The 16,105-nt window shown below is 35.4% G+C and overlaps 1 protein-coding gene across 3 annotated transcripts; it reads right to left on the reverse strand.

Annotated features, from left to right (window-relative positions):
* Positions 1–8,113: 8,113 nt before the first annotated feature.
* On the reverse strand, positions 8,114–10,773 carry LOC129880522 (actin-related protein 6-like). 3 transcript variants are annotated; one of them, XM_055954601.1, is made up of 7 exons: positions 10,019–10,772; positions 9,201–9,432; positions 9,065–9,128; positions 8,815–8,899; positions 8,668–8,718; positions 8,521–8,583; positions 8,114–8,443 (listed from the first exon to the last, which is right to left on the reverse strand). In XM_055954601.1, the coding sequence occupies exons 1-7, from the start codon at positions 10,708–10,710 to the stop codon at positions 8,314–8,316; spliced, it is 1,317 nt and encodes a 438-aa protein (XP_055810576.1). In that variant the 5' UTR covers positions 10,711–10,772; the 3' UTR covers positions 8,114–8,313. The 3 variants fall into 3 exon arrangements, 1 of the variants encoding a protein (XP_055810576.1); XR_008765414.1 differs by lacking the exon at positions 8,114–8,443 and having other exon boundaries at positions 8,515–8,583; positions 8,668–8,962; positions 9,051–9,128; positions 10,019–10,773; XR_008765415.1 differs by lacking the exons at positions 8,114–8,443; positions 8,521–8,583 and having other exon boundaries at positions 8,705–8,718; positions 8,815–8,962; positions 9,051–9,128; positions 10,019–10,773.
* Positions 10,774–16,105: the final 5,332 nt, after the last annotated feature.

Here is a 16,105-nt window from a genome sequence, read left to right on the forward strand (position 1 = left end):
TTTGATGGTAATAAATCTTCATACCTCCAAGATGCATATCTATGGTGAAGTATTTTCTTCATTCATGATTGCTCTCCTCAATTTTTCATCATTAGGGAAACATAACCTATTTTGGTACAACAATACACCATCCTTCATCAATGTAAAATCAAGATTTTGCCTATTTTGAACTTCTTTGGTTAATTTTATGGATTTTTCATCTAAATTTTATTCTTCTTTCATCTATTCAAGTAATATTGTCTTGACTATCAAATAAGCAACAAATTTACCATACGAATCAATTGCAAAAAAAATCATGGCTCTTAACTCAAGAATCAAAGACAAAGGATCAAAGATAATCTTGCAAGGAATTTGCAACTTAAGGAATTTGCAACCACATTAGCATTACCTGGATAATAGTCAACCGTGCAATCATAATCTTTGATGAGTTAAAGCCATCAACATTGTCTTAGTTCAACTCTATTTGAGTATCCAGGTATTTTAATCTCTTCTAATTAGTGAATATATGATATTTTTCTCCATACAAATAATGTCGCCATATTTATAAGGCAAACACTATCACAACAAGTTTAAGATCATGAGTACAATAGCTCAATTCATGTGGTTTTAATTTTTGAGAGGCTTAAGAAATAAATTTACCTTCTTGCATCAAAACACATTGAAGACCATGATGAGAAGCATCATTGTATATCACATACTCTTTCGCCCTCCATTGATACAGTAAGTATAGGATCTTGTGTCAACAAGGATTTGAGTGTTTCCAATCTATCATTTGTCATCCCAAGTAAACTTTACTTCCTTCTTCAAGATTTTAGTCAAAGGAGCTATAATGGAGAAGTCTTTCACAAACCTTCTATAGTATCTTGCTAAGCCCAAGAAACTTCTTACATCTATCAGACTTTTGGGAGGTTTCCATTCAACAATTGCTTCAGCGAGGATGACTCAGCTCACCGAAAGAAGTAGAGAATCAAACCCCAAGTTTTCAGGCTAAATCAGCAATGAGGGGGAGAATTGGCGACCCATCGAATTGACTTGGTGAGGACGACTCAGCTTGCCAACCTGCATTTTATGGGCCACTTTTGGCCCTTGTACCTTAAACTATAAATAACTAGTCTTTTATTTCATTAAGGGTAGCTTTTGATGAATATTGATGATTGATGAATTTGATCTCCTTTAAAAGACTTGAGAGCTTGGTGAAGCTTCTATTGAACCTTGTTTAGAAATGAGGGTTTCTTGGAGATTTAATTTCCTTGAGGTCTTCGTAAGAGATTCGGTGCTTGATTTGGATTAATCGATTGAGGTATTTAGGTTTAATATACCTTTAGGTTGCTTTTAATTTTCTTTTCTTGTGTCAATCTATTTATATTAATTAGGTGCTTGTTTAGGTATTGTAATTAGAGGTTTAGGATTTAATATATCTTTTAGTTGCCAAATGTTCTTTCTCTTGTATCTCTTCTTCTATTTTTCTTTTTGTGCCCGCATTTGTGTTCTTCTTCGTAGGGAGAATTACATCACTCTTAGTAGATTGCCAATGAATAGTGTTGACCCATGGTGAGGATGAAAAAAAGGAGTTAGTTTTTAATGTCCATAGACTAGCTCGTTTGGGTGTTCGCTTGATTGATTCCAAAGATGGTGGTATTATTGTTCAAAATGGTTATGAATCATATCTTATTGCAGATGTTAAGGCAAAACAAGATAGCGATCCTGCCGTAGTTAAGTTGAAGAAAGCAGTTTCCAAAAAAGTTATTGAGGCTTTCTTTCAAGTGGGAGATGGTATATTGAGATATCAAGGTCGGTTGTGTATTCTCGATGTTGATAGCTTAAGGGAAATAATATTATCCAATTCTAATAGTTTGCAGTATTCCATCCATCCTCATTACTCGAATAAATCAGAATATTATAGATAAACACGATAACAAACATGTCCAAATAGTGTTTGAACATTATATTCATAAGGTCCATACTGATGCATGAGCATTAGTCAAACTGAACGACATAACTAGGAACACATAGTGACCATACCTGGTTCTGAAGGTTGTCTTCGAGATGTCATATTCTCTTAGTTTCACCTGATTATAGCCTGATATGCAGTCTATAATGGAGAAACAAGTGGCACCATGAAGTTGGTTGAAAAGATCATTGATTCTCAGAACAAGGTACATATTTTTTATGGTAACCTTGTTCAGCTAACGATAGTCAATGCACATTCTTAATGTACCATCTTTATTTTACATTAATAGGACAGGAGCACTCCAAGGTGATACACTTTGCCTAATGAACCCTTTATCTAATAGATCTTTCAACTCTTTTAACTTTGCGGGAGCTATTCTATATAGCGAAATAGAAATAGGTTACATATCAGGAAGAATATCTATTATGAAGTTTATCTCCCTATCGAGAGGGACTCTAAGCAAATCCTCAAGAAAGACTTTAGGAAACTCGTTAGCGACTTGAACTGACTGAAAGGAAGGTGTCTCACACTATCATCTCTAACTCAAACAATATGGTAGATACACCCCTTGGAGACTAGCTTTTTGTCCATAAGGTATGATATGAATCGAGCTTTAGGCAAAGCTAGACTACCTTTACACTCTGGCTCATTCAGAAATTAGAACTTAACAACTCGGGTTCTACAATCAACTGGGAAGACACGTGTAGAGCCAGCCCATGTGAAGAATGACATCGAAATTGACCATGTCTAACTCAACTAAGTTTGCAAAAGTGTCTTTATGATAAATAGAGACTATACAATCACGATAAACTCTCTTAGCTAGAATGGACTCCCCAACTGGAGTAGAAGCACTGAATAGTTCTAAGAGTCTTTTGTGAAGAATTTCGAACTTAAACAACTACATAAGGAGCCAAAAAAGACAAATTACCACTTCCACCACCACCCATGGGTACCACTGTCCCTAGCTTGTTAGGGTGCTGAATTTGTCCTCCAAGGGTGGGGACACTCCCTCATTATGTGCCTTGACTCTCCACAGTTGAAACATCTTTACTAAAAGGACGGCCTGTTACTTGAAAAAGAAGCTTCTTACCCTTCCTGGGACAGATGCTGTTGTGGAGTACCTGAAAAACTACCCATAGAAGTGGGCAATGCTGACTGAATTAGCCAAGCTGCAATCGTCGGCCTACCTGAAACCCTAGAATAGGATTCTTGGAAGTTATCTATACTCTTAGCCAAAGCCTTGGCCTTCCCATCTTGTCGTACACCCTTTACTTTCTTCACAAAATCATGACCTCATTTAAATTCTTTTATGATGAAGTCATATGCACAACAAAACCTAAAACTCGGGGTTTAACCTCTTCACAAATAACTGAATTCTCTCTTCCTCTGTGATTACCAGCTAAGTAGCATACTTGGATAATGCATGAAATTTGGCCTCATAGGAAGCCACTGTCATGCTACCCTGCTCTAATGCCATGAACTCGACCTTTTTGCAATCCCTTAAGATGTGTGGCACATATTTCTCCAGAAATAAGGCATGGAACTAGACCCAGGTAAGTGGGGGCAAAACTGGCGATAGACAGTCTACATAGTCCCTCCACCACTGCTTGGCTTCACCCTGCAGCTAGAAGTTCACAAACTCAACCCCGTGCTGGTGAACTATCCCCAACTTGTACAAACTCTCATAGTAGTCAAGAATGAACTCATACGCATCCTCGCTTTCAGAATTGTGGAAGACTGGAGGATTAATATTTAAAAACTTTATGAGCATGTCATGTTCAGTCCCGATCATCACTGGGCCTATAAGTGGTTGAAAGAAGGCATCCGAGCCTACCACCCTATCTACCTGAGGAGTTGCAGCAGAAAATATGTGAGAAACCAAAGCTGGTGTTGTGGGCATGGTTGGAATGGCTCCAATGCCATCCAAGCAATTCAGGAAAGCCATGATCTGCTGCGCTAGTATATGGTCCATAGGGGGAAGACTTGTAGCCCCGGCTTGGGTGTCCTCCACCTATTTAGCAGTCTCCTCTTTCTCAACCCTTCTGTTCTCCTCTATCTCATCCTGGAGCTGGGAGAGGCCTCCTCTCTTCCTATCTCTGCAACAGGAGCCTCACCCCTAGCAGATGTTGCTCTTTCTGGCCTTTCGCGACTGGCTCCTTCTATGGTTCAATGGGAGCCATGGGCCGGACATCATTGTAGCATGTGTTCACCATCTGCGGAATAGAGAGTGAAAGAGGTTAGATACCAATTTGGATCACTAGATATCAATTGGAGTCAAGTTATAGCATGAGGAGAAAGAAGATAAAGAAACTTTTCTTAAATTTCTGTAGCCCCTCGAAGAAAAATATAGATGTCTTCGTACCATTACACAAGGCTCTATTGGACTCATTTTGTTACAATGAGATCAACAAACCTAGGGCTCTAATACCAACTTTATCACGAACTCTGCCCATCGTGATTAGCACCCAGACTAACCCTCCAATGGGAGAACCACTATTTAAGTCTAACTAATAATAACCATCTAAATATGTCCTATACTCAACAAAGATAGAGAAAGTGTAGTATCAGTATACAAAGACAACAATGAACTGGTAAGATCAAGCGGCTAGCTAGTAAGCAAGACATGAACAAGTAAATACAGCACAGTAAGCATATATTTATACAGAATAGAATTAACCATTAACAACTCATAACCAATACCCAACATGATCACAATTCATCAGTCTTAATTTATCATGCAACTTCACATAAGGGTTCTCTCATGGAACCTACATATATCAAATTGTATGTCGGAACATGACACCCAATCTAAAGTTGTGTCAAAGCGTGACACCCAATCTAATTTATGTGTTAAAACATGACATCTGATCTAATTATGTGTTAGAACATGACACCTGATCCCAGCATACAAAATTAACCACAATCACAGTTAATAGTCTAACTATCATATCTAACAAGAATAGGTTCATCACAAGTCATGACTAGTAAGTAGTCATTTCATATAGTTCATTTCATGCTTACCTATTCATATACACATGCATACAGCGAAGTAATTTAACATACATGAATCACATACAGGAAGATAAACCATCACCTACCTCAAAACTAAGCTTTGATAACTCTAAAATGCAGGAGCTTTCCCTTTCCGATTTCATTCAACTTGTTCTTGGTCTATAACAGTAACATACATACAAAGGATCAAGACAATGACCTAATTCACATGAATTATAACATAATTCTCCTCTTAGGCTAAACCTATGATCATAACCCCCATCTAGGGCTATTTTCCACCACTAGTTTCAGGCCAAAACTATCTCCTCTAATGATTACCAATCATAATTCTAGGTTCTAGGAATCGAATTACAAAGTAGGAGGGTAATAATCTTACCTTTGGTGCGAGGAATCATGAAAAAATAATCAAAAGAGCCCTGGATCGCCTCCTAACTTCTTAAGAACAGTCTTGCAGACAGAATATCATTTCTAGGATTTTTCGCAGCCCCACCCTGGAGAGATATGCGGATACAAAGAGCTCGTAAAGAGTATCCAAGTCTCTCATATCACAATATACCATCATCACATGACATCTTAACATTTAACCTTCACGCCGAGTTTAACTTTTAGAGTTTTACTCGCCCGAATGCAATTCTATAAAGTCGTACAAGCTTCGTATTGTCTTGGCTTCCAATTAAATTGATCAAACTATAGGTTCAATCCCCCATCCATTTCTGGATCACCCTAAACCTCACTTGACTAAGAATTCATCCAGTCAAAGAAGAGCATGAATTACACAAGCTTAAAACAGAACAAGAGCAGTGCAAGGGAAGCTCTTATGTGGATGGCAGAGATGCCAATGATAAAGCTCCATGGAAAATAAATGCATCGCTTAGTTCAGACTAAGCGGTTGTTTTCCTTTTGTTTTTTGCTTTCCTTTATTTCTACTGGACTCTCTTTTTTAACATTTCAATAAAAATAAGTCAAGGCACAATTTAAATTCAAAAAAATATTCATAATGTGATTGTACTCACAAATGTCATGAAAGTTTTGTTTTCTTCATTAAACTCTGTGCTCAATCAAACGTGAAAATTAAACGTGAGTAAGAACTAATTTGCATATCATTAATGTATCAAATCTCTGTTGATCACGATTTTTAATTCATGGTGACAAAAAAGTCTTAGAATTTAAAAAGAGTAACAAGAGTTTTAAAAATTGAGTGTTGGTGATAATTTTCTGATTAGTGTTAATGACACTAATTTTAAAACCCTCAAATTTTATTATATACACAAAGTCCCTCTCACTTCCCTACCCTCGCCTTCCCACCCATCCCTCCCCCCTCCCTATCTACCGCTGCCCGCCACCCTCATTCCTATCCCTTCTATCGTGTTGCCGCCATTGTCATCACTATCATCATTTCCTCTACTACTATTGCCACCTCCTCCTCCTTCTCCATTACCAATACCACGCCATGTTTTTCTTCCTCCTCCACCATCACCATCACCATCACCATTACCTCCTCCTCTACTACCACATTTTCCTTCTCCTCCTTCACCACCGCTACATCAAATATCACATCTTCTTCCACCGTCGGCATCAACACCACCAACCTTCTCCTCTGCCACAACCACTATCCCTTTCACCAGCTCCTCCTCCACCTTATTTTTCTATTTAAAAATTAAATAATTATCAAAGTTGTTGCAACAACTATACATAAATTGCTATAATAATTCAGCAATTGCGACAACAATACAAACAATTGTTAAAGTTGATGTAACAATTCAAGCAATTACGATAGTTGCTGCAATAACTATCATAACAAATATCGTAATTGTTATAGCAATTATCATAGTTGCTTCAATAACTATAGCAATTATTGCAGCAACTATCACGGAAGAAGAAGAAGAAGGAGGAGGAGGAGGAGGAGGAGGAGGAGGAGAAGTAGGAGGAGGAGCAGGAGGAGAAGAAGAAGAAGAAAAAGGAGGAGGAGAAGAAGAAGAAGAAAAAGGAGAAGGAGGAGAAGAAGAAGAAGAGGAGAAGAAGAAGGAGAAGAAGAAGAAGAAGAAGAGGAGGAGGAGAAGAAGAAGGAGCAGAAGAGGAAGAAGAAGAAGGAGAAGAAGGAGAAGGAGAAGGAGAAGAAGCAGGAGAAGGAGAAGGAGAAGAAGAAGGAGGAGAAGAAGAAGAAGAAGAAAAAAAAAAGAAGGAGAAGGAGAAGAAGGAGCAGAAGAAGAAGGAGAAGGAGGAGGAGAAGGAGAAGAAGGAGAAGGAAGAAGAGGAAGAAGAGGAAGATGAAGAGGAGGAGGAGGAGGAGGAAGAAGAAGAGGAAGAGGAGGAAGAGGAGGAGGAGGAGGAAGGTGATGATGATGGAGGAAGGCAGAAAGAAAGAAGAAGATGGAGGGAGGAAGGGTAAGAGAGAAGAAGATGGAGGGAGGAAGGGTAAGAGAGAAATCTGGAAAGAAAAGAGAGAAAGAAACAAAAAGAAAGTAAGATTAAAACATAATGAAAAAAGAGAGAATTTTCAAATTTTTAAATTGAAATAAGAGGAAAAACTTTTTAAATTTTTGAAATTCTAATATGTACCAAATATTTTTAATCACTCTAATTAGGTCCACATTTTATTTAATATCATTTGATCAAATCAATATCACCTTTTTTTTAATTGAAAACTTTTTGGTCACCTCCCACTCAAATTTCTCCGTTAATCCATCCACACCTTTTCAAAATTTGAAGTTTGCTATGTACAACAATCGGGAATTTTTCTCAAAACAAGGAATCGTTACAATAGCTCCAGCTCTGTAAGACAGGAAGACAGATATTTGGTCAAGTTAAGCAATCACCAGAAGCAGTTTCATTTTGTTATAAGTTTCCCCCGCATTTGTTTTGACTGATTCAGAACCTGTCTTCGTCCATTTGATCCTACCATCATTGTCCAATGAGATCAAACAAATATTCACCAAATCTGTTCCACCAGTCTTGATCCGCATGTCATACTGCCAATGATATGCGAATTCATTTTGTCCTTAACAAGTTGTCACATAACACCCATACAACAATCAAGGACAAGCGACATGAGACGAGAAACAGGATTGGCATTGACGATGCCAATAACATTTCACTGCAGGTAAGTTAGACTTCAACCAAGGTGCCCTGCAATATTTAAAAGAAACTGACTAGAAAAAGAATCATTTCATAACAAATCCAATTTTTTTTCCAGAAAAACGCACCCATATTCAGCTTATTTGCAACTGCAGAGGCAGGCGATCATCCTAAATCTAAATTTATCTTCTCCATAACACTAAGGCATGCCTAACAGTAACAATGAACAGGGATAGAATTGTTAACATCAATAGTATCATCAGAATACAGAAAAGTTAGTGGAAGAATCTCTTTCGACATCTTGCTGATCCCAACTCCTCATATTCAGCTTTGGTAACACACATTGCATCAAAGTCAGGACTTGATGCCAAGAGGGATCCTCCACGCCAAACACCTAGAATAGGACTGCAAAAAGTAACAAAAGACATGTCAGAGAAGTAGAAACACTTTAGAACAATTTCTCCAAAAGGACAGTATATTACTCTTCTTGAGTTGTAATCTTTAAACGATATTTATCTGGAACAAGAGGCCGAAGGTCCATCTCTCTGCATTTAGATGAATTTTCAAGACATAAGCAAATAGAACATCCAGCTTTTCTAAAGCAATGGGCAATAAAGGCTGCATCTTACAGTCTTTTGGCAAAATGAGGAAATAGAGTACTGCCTCCAGTCAGAATGATGCTTCCTCGTCCAAATTCAATACATTGACATTAGAAGAAGGAAGATAAGCATAAACCAATATTAGTAGAGAAGCTTTCTCCGAGGCTTCTGCACTACCTCTCATATAGAACTGGGTGAAGATGAGAATGGCAGGAACGGATTGCTCGAAGAATGCACTCTGCAAGTCCAGCCTGATTCAGTCCTGTAAGCTACCAATAACTGAGATGCTGACTACCAAATTCATAGAGCTACACTTCTGGACACTCTAAGTCACATGAAAGGAAAAAAATATGCTGAATAATTGAAGCAGATTCTTCAATTGAACACAAAACTAAAATAGAAGTCAAAGATACGTCGTGATACGGACCCAAGTCAGCTGGACGAAACATCATCTCTGGGACAAGGAACCGCTCATTTGTCAAGCCAAATTCCTGATAATACCAATAAATTAGAATAAAAGAAAAGAGGATGGTGAGCTATTAATAAGGGCTTGGAAAGAGTACATTTTTTGTCAAATCAATTCTTGATCCATTGCTTCTGTTCCTGTCCTCGGAATCGTCAGTGTTCTCGAGCTGATCCATATCATTTTGTTCCCCTGCTACTTGCTTCGGAGCTTTATCATACAAAGAAAGATATCTCTTTGGTTCTTCGGGATCTTTAAGGAAACCCTTAGTATGTGTAATACCATCAGGAAGCACATATGTGCACCTAAACAAATTGTCCTTTCCCGGTTTCCTGGGAGATTGGTGCAGTAGTTATGAATAAGGGAGATCTCAGCATATTTGGCACTCAAAGATCATCTTACTTTAATGTGGATTTTCTGCTAGCTTAATTTAGGTTTTAAGTTGTTTTAGATTTAGAAAATAGTTAAAACGTCATGGCATTGAAAGATCCTAATTCTACATTTGTTTCAGAGGGGCCAAAGAATATAATTACCTATACAGCTTGAAAAATTTAGAGAAAATACCCGGAAAGCAAGAAAGAAAAAGAAGAGTGATCCCTTTGAACTACTTAAGGGTAGTCCAGTACTCGACCCATCCTGCGTTCATGCCTCCATCCCTTTGAACTAGTTATTTAAGTAAAAAAAGAACAAACAGACCCCTTAAGGTGAGGCATGAACTTTGACATCCACACGCTTTGCACTTAATTCGGCATGGCATGAACTTTTTGTCTTAATGATAGCAACCTTGACAAATGAATAAAGATGACACAATGATACTTGTAATTGCTAAGAGAAATTTATGGACAACTATGAAAGTAAAAGTTTAGTGAAGATTAATCATCGTTGATGAAAGACATAAAATTGTTTAAAAGAGATTACCTAGCAATCTGCAAGTCCCTGGGAACATCCAAAGACACAAAACAAAGTTTCTCCTTAACATGGTCCATAAGGAAACTTTCATCCATCAAATTAACACTTCTATAACTCACCAACTCCTTCAAATAATTACTCAAAGCTTTACCACCAAGATCAAGCCTTTTCACAGCATAATTCAATGTAAAATTCTGAAAGACGGGGGAAGCATGAGTAAATGAAAATCCACAGTCGACTACTAAGCTACACTGGGCTTTTGAGACAAGGCCATAAGGCCGACGAGATGCCTCATAAAGATGGACCAAAGACGGGGAATCAGATACATAGAGGGCCTTAAAATTAAAATCTTCGAAGACAATTTCGTCAAGTGAGCGCTGTATTGAAGGGAGATTGAAAAGGGGTTCAGTAAGAAGTAGAGAGGACTGTGAAGGAGTGATTTTGAGAAGGTTTGAGAAGATGTGAGACCAAAGGGAAGATTGGAGATCGGGGTTGATAAGGTAACCGCGGTCGAAAGGGCGGCGGGCGGTGGCGGAAGTGAGGTCGACGTCTTTTGAAAGAAGCTGGTCAGCCATAAGCCATTTCTTGGAAGAAAGTGGACGGCCCATGGTGTTGGGGACAATAGCTGTTGGATCTCTTTCGCCGCCGATACCAACCTTAATTAGCCCGGCCCCGTTGTCCAAAACTACTACGTTCGACATTTCCGATTGCGCCAGGGAGCAGCTTAAGAGAGGAGAGTAAGTTAATACTCTCTCACTTCCTAATTTATAGCAATGAAATGATTGCTTAAATTTTTCACTATTTGTGTTGTTATTAGAGCTATCAAAATTTTTAGTTCATTTAGCAATGAGATTTTTTAGTATAGCTTTATTTGACCCGTCAGTCTTATAGGAACAATTCGCGAGTTTAGAGGCTAGCTTGTGGTCGTGAATTTTAAAATATTTATTATATATATTTTTAAGTAGTGTTTTATTTTTTCAAATCTTCAGCAACTACGCAATTGAAGTTATTATAACTATAAATCTTTGACATTTTTCACTTTTGTGTTTATGCCTAATTTCTTATTTCTCCTTTCTTTTCTAGTTTATGAAAAAATGATCATATAATGTATGTTGTTATGATGAATTTTATAATTGGTGACTATTGTATCTTGTTTATTCTATTGTTTTGTAAATATTCCACTAAAGTGTGTGACATTCGTGGACATGTAATTTTTTCACGTATTATTGAAAAATCCGCGAGCTCAGAGGCTAGCCCGTGGATCGTGGATTTTAAAAATATTTAGAAAAAAGGGATAAATTCCCCCTGAAGTTGTACCGAAAAGTTAGTTACACACTTAAACTATCATGGCGATCTATTACATACCTAAACTATCTAAAAGTGAAACTATTACCCCCCACCCCACCCCCCCACAAAACTGACGTGGCAAAAGTAAAGTGCGTCAGATTCTGTAAAGTAAAAAAAAATTAAAAAAATAAAATTACTCCACCCTCACATCCTTTCTTCTTCACACTCACTTACGCTCTTCTTCTTCACACCCACCTCAATTTACTCCAATTTTGAATCTTGATTTATTTCTTTCAAAACTCATTAACGTAAAAAATATTAAAAGACAAAATCACCCCAACACCACATCCTTTCTTCTTCACACTCACTTACTTCTTCCTCTTTACACCCACCTCTATTTACTCCTCTCTTTTTTTCTTTCAAAATCCATTAAGAAGAAGAAGAATTCTTCTCCCCATTTTGGTGGAGAAGATGATTGGGGTTTGGGGGGTAGGGGGTCAGATGAGTGGTTAATAATTAATTAGGAGTTAATTACTATAAAATATAGTTAATAAAAGAAAAGTTAATTAATAAAGAAAAGAAAAAATATAAAAAATTGGATGGGTAGTTAATAATTAATTAGGAGTTAATTAGTATAAAATATAGTTAATAAAAGAAAACTTAATTAATAAAGAAAAAATTTGGATGGATAGTTAATAATTAATTAAGAGTTAATTAGTATAAAACAAAGTTAATAAAAGAAAAGTTAATTAATAAAGAACAGAAAAAAAAAAGAAATATAAAAAATCAGATGGTGGTTAATAATTGATGGGTAGTTAATAATTAATTATGATTTAATTAGTATAAAATATAGTTAATAAAAGAAAAGTTAATTAATAAAGAAATGAAAAGAAAAGAAATATAAAAATTGGTTTCACCCGTGAGGTCGGTCCAATCTAATTCTTGAATTAAGTGAGGTTGGGTTAAATTTTTTCAGCCTATTGGAAATGAGGCTTTTTAGCCCAGCTTTATTGGGCCCGCCAACCTCATAGGAACAATTCGCGAGCTCAGATGCTAGTTCGTGGATCTGAATTTTAAATATATTTAATATATATATTTTAAATAATATTTTATTTTTCCAAATTTTCAGCAACTAGGCAATTGAAGTTATTATAACTATAAATCTTTGACCTCTGTCACTTTTGTGTTTATGCCTAATTTCTTGTTTCTCTTTTCTTTCTAGTTTATGAAAAAATGATCATGTAATGTATGTTGTTATGATGAATTTTATAATTGTTGGTTGTTGTATCTTGTCTATTCTATTATTTTGTAAGTATTCCACTAAAGTGTGTGAAACTTATGGACATGTAATTTTTTCACGTATTAGTGTTGTGTTGATCAATATTCGATACTTCTAAGAGGTCAATGTTGTCCATATTTTGATTGAAGGGTCAATCCGTCTCAACCTGTAGACCGCTTAGGATTGGGTTGGACTGCTATTTTATAGGCGCTTTAGTTAAAAGGGTCAGTCCGTCTTAACCCTATTACATTATCCACTAAACTAATTATTAATTTATCACTTGTCTTAATATTCATATTAGCTAATTTTCTATTTATATGTTGACATCCCTATATTCAAAATTTAAGAAGCAACGTCGTGGGATTCATTAAAAAATAAATTTAATTATTTAAAAAAGAATTTTTAAAAAAACTTAATTTTAAGGAGCCGCTACCTAATTTTAGGATAATTAGAAAACCAATTAATTAACAAAAATAGTCTATAAAATCAATAGATTCTAAGTATAGGTTCAAGTTATTGCGAAAGGAAGGTATTAACATATTTTAAAATCCACAATTATGGGTCCCGACAGAACTCATTTTTTAAAATTGATGAGATAAAAATATTGCACAAAAAAGAATAAAATAAAGCAATAATACGAGAAATGGCCTAATATTTGCCCAACATTAATAATATAAACAATAACGAATAAAAGAAAATTATTCGAATTTCATTCGAATAGCTTACTCGAGAAACAACTCTGGAATGAGTACCTATAAAGACACTTAGTAAAAGTGTTAGTGATGGATAAATATGAATAAAAATAAAGGAGCGGAAATAATAAGTCAAAATAAAATCCGTCTTATGAATATGAGAGGCCTTGAAAATCAATGATAATTTCTTCATCGGCCATTTTTAACTTAACATCTATTCAATATTAATTAAAGATGACAAAAAAATGACAAAAGTTATTTAAACATAGCACAATAATAAAGAATCGAAGCAATAGAGTGAAAACTACTATAAGCACCAAAGAAATTAATATTCTCATATAATAATAATATCAAACCCACCCACAGATATTAAACATTAATAAATTGTTAAACAAAAGTCAAACAAATAAAATAAACACAAACAAAATAAACCCATGTGTAAAAAGGTAGAAAAGATAACAGTAAATAAAGGAATAGTGCAATATTATCATTTTCCCAACTAAGAATGATGAAGACCATATGAGAATGAAATCAACAATTAAAAAGAATAACATAAAGCACCCATGGAAACGAGACAAAATAAACGAATAAAAAAACTAAAGTAACCATAGGATCAGTTAAAATAGAGAGAAAGCAATCTAGAAAAATAAAAAATAACTAACAGTTAGGAAGCAACCTAATAGCAATAACAATGAAAAAGAAATTTTAGCAAAACAAACGATATAACATAAATAAAATAAACCATAATCACAAGTACAACCATGTAAAGCTCATTTGAACACATTTTCTATCACAATAATTTTAAAAAAATAAAAAATTAACAACTAAATGCAACAAAACAAACCATAAAGTCAACAATAACGAAAAGTTACCATTACAATCCATAAAAAATAGTAGTAAAATGATAAAATATGAATATTAAAAAGAAATGACATTTAATAAACAAATACAAAAGGGCATGTATAACTAGGTAGCTGGAGATAGATAGAATTAATGATACGGGCAAATATAAACTAAAATTTTCTTATTTTAAAATGGCGAGGCAGGAAAAATCGACGGAGAGATTTTTTCATTGGTCAAATTTTATATTTTTAATACAAAATCACACGAATAGATGAACAGTAACAAATGGGAAAAAAGTAATTCACTGAACACTTTCTTTTTAAAAAGCGTATAACATCAAACCAATAAAACAAGAAAAAAGAATAATCATAATAGAACAAACATAAAAACTTATAGTCATCAGAGAATGCAAATAAAATAAAATAATATAAGCATCTAAACAGTGAATCACTAATAACAAATCAATATAAAATGGAATCATAACAAAAACTAAAATAAAATAGAGCCGCTAATCACGAGTGAAGAAACACAACAATAGCCAAAACCTAAACAAAATAATATAATAGTTATGGAGGAAGCAAAATTATATCACTGAAGATCTGGAATAGTTTTAAACGAAAACAATCAAAATAAAGAAACAAAAGTAACATAACACACTCAATAAAATGTCAAACAAACATGATCCAAACAAGATAATGAGCAAAGTTTACTGGAGAATAATTAATAATAGCTAGATAACTTGGAAACGAAAATAACAGTGACTAAAATTTGAACCCCTATGGCCAGATCTGATAAGCAGATAATAAACAAAGCAAAAATAGTATAAAATAAAATAAATAGAAGATTACATGTTTGCTAGAGTTAGAATTTTGAAGGGGTTGGTTGTTGTCCGTCAGAGCTTTGGATTCGGTGTTCGTTAGAGCTGCTTTTTACTCTGATATGGTGGTTTTGTGGGTGATAGAGGAGTGAGAAAGGTGTAACAGATAGCTGAATTATTTTTTGACAATTCATGCATTAGAAGATAGACATTGTTTGAGGAAGAATAAGAGAGGAGAGGGAGCCCGCAAAGAAGAAGAAAAAAAAGTAACAATAATGTAAACAACTATATTTTCTTCTTCTCTCGTGCAAATGTATACAAAGTAAGAAACTAGTCAAAATTCACTTTTCCTAAAGCCTAGAATAAAGGAATATTTTGAGAAAGCTGAGCCAAAATTGAGTGTCAACAACTTGCCTCTTTGTTTGTGTAAGATTGATGAAAAAAATCATGGACAAACAAAGTTGACACATCCAATTTTGGTTTGATAAAATTTGAACAATATAATATGAGACGTTAGTAGAGATTTTGATAATACTCTACGTCTGTCAATGAGGCTAAAAATAATAAGCAAAAAGGGAAGGATTGGTCAAAGACAGAAAATAATTACATACCTTCGACATTACTTCCAAAAATGCCAATGAAAAGTTGTGTATCTTTAAAAGGAAGACGATCCACATAACATGTCACTTTGAACGACGTGATGGCTTAACTTGTCTCTTGTAAAGCAGACGACCCAACTTAAATATAACATGCCACTTTTTAGGGAGGTAACCTCCCAACATGTCACTTTTTAGGCAAGTGACTTCTCAACATTTCACTTTTAGGGAGGTGACGTCCCAACGTGTTATTTTTAGGTAGGTGATGTCCCAACATGTCACTTTTTAGGGAGATGACGTCCCAACATATCACTTTATAGGGGAAGTAACGTCTAACGTGTCACTTTTTAGGTAGGTGATGTCCTATTGTGTCACTTTTTAGGGAGGTGACGTCCCAATGCATCACTTTTTAAGGAGGTAACGTCCCAATGTACAACTTTTTAGGGAGGTGGCATTCTAATGTGTCACTTTTTAGGGAGGTGATGTCCAAATGTGTCACTTTTTAGTGAGGTGACGTCCTAATATGTCACTTTTTAGGGAGGTGATGCCTCAATGTATCACTTTTTATGGAGGTGACGTGTC

This window comes from Solanum dulcamara, chromosome 2, assembly GCF_947179165.1.
Source record: "Solanum dulcamara chromosome 2, daSolDulc1.2, whole genome shotgun sequence".
Lineage (NCBI taxonomy): Eukaryota > Viridiplantae > Streptophyta > Magnoliopsida > Solanales > Solanaceae > Solanum > Solanum dulcamara.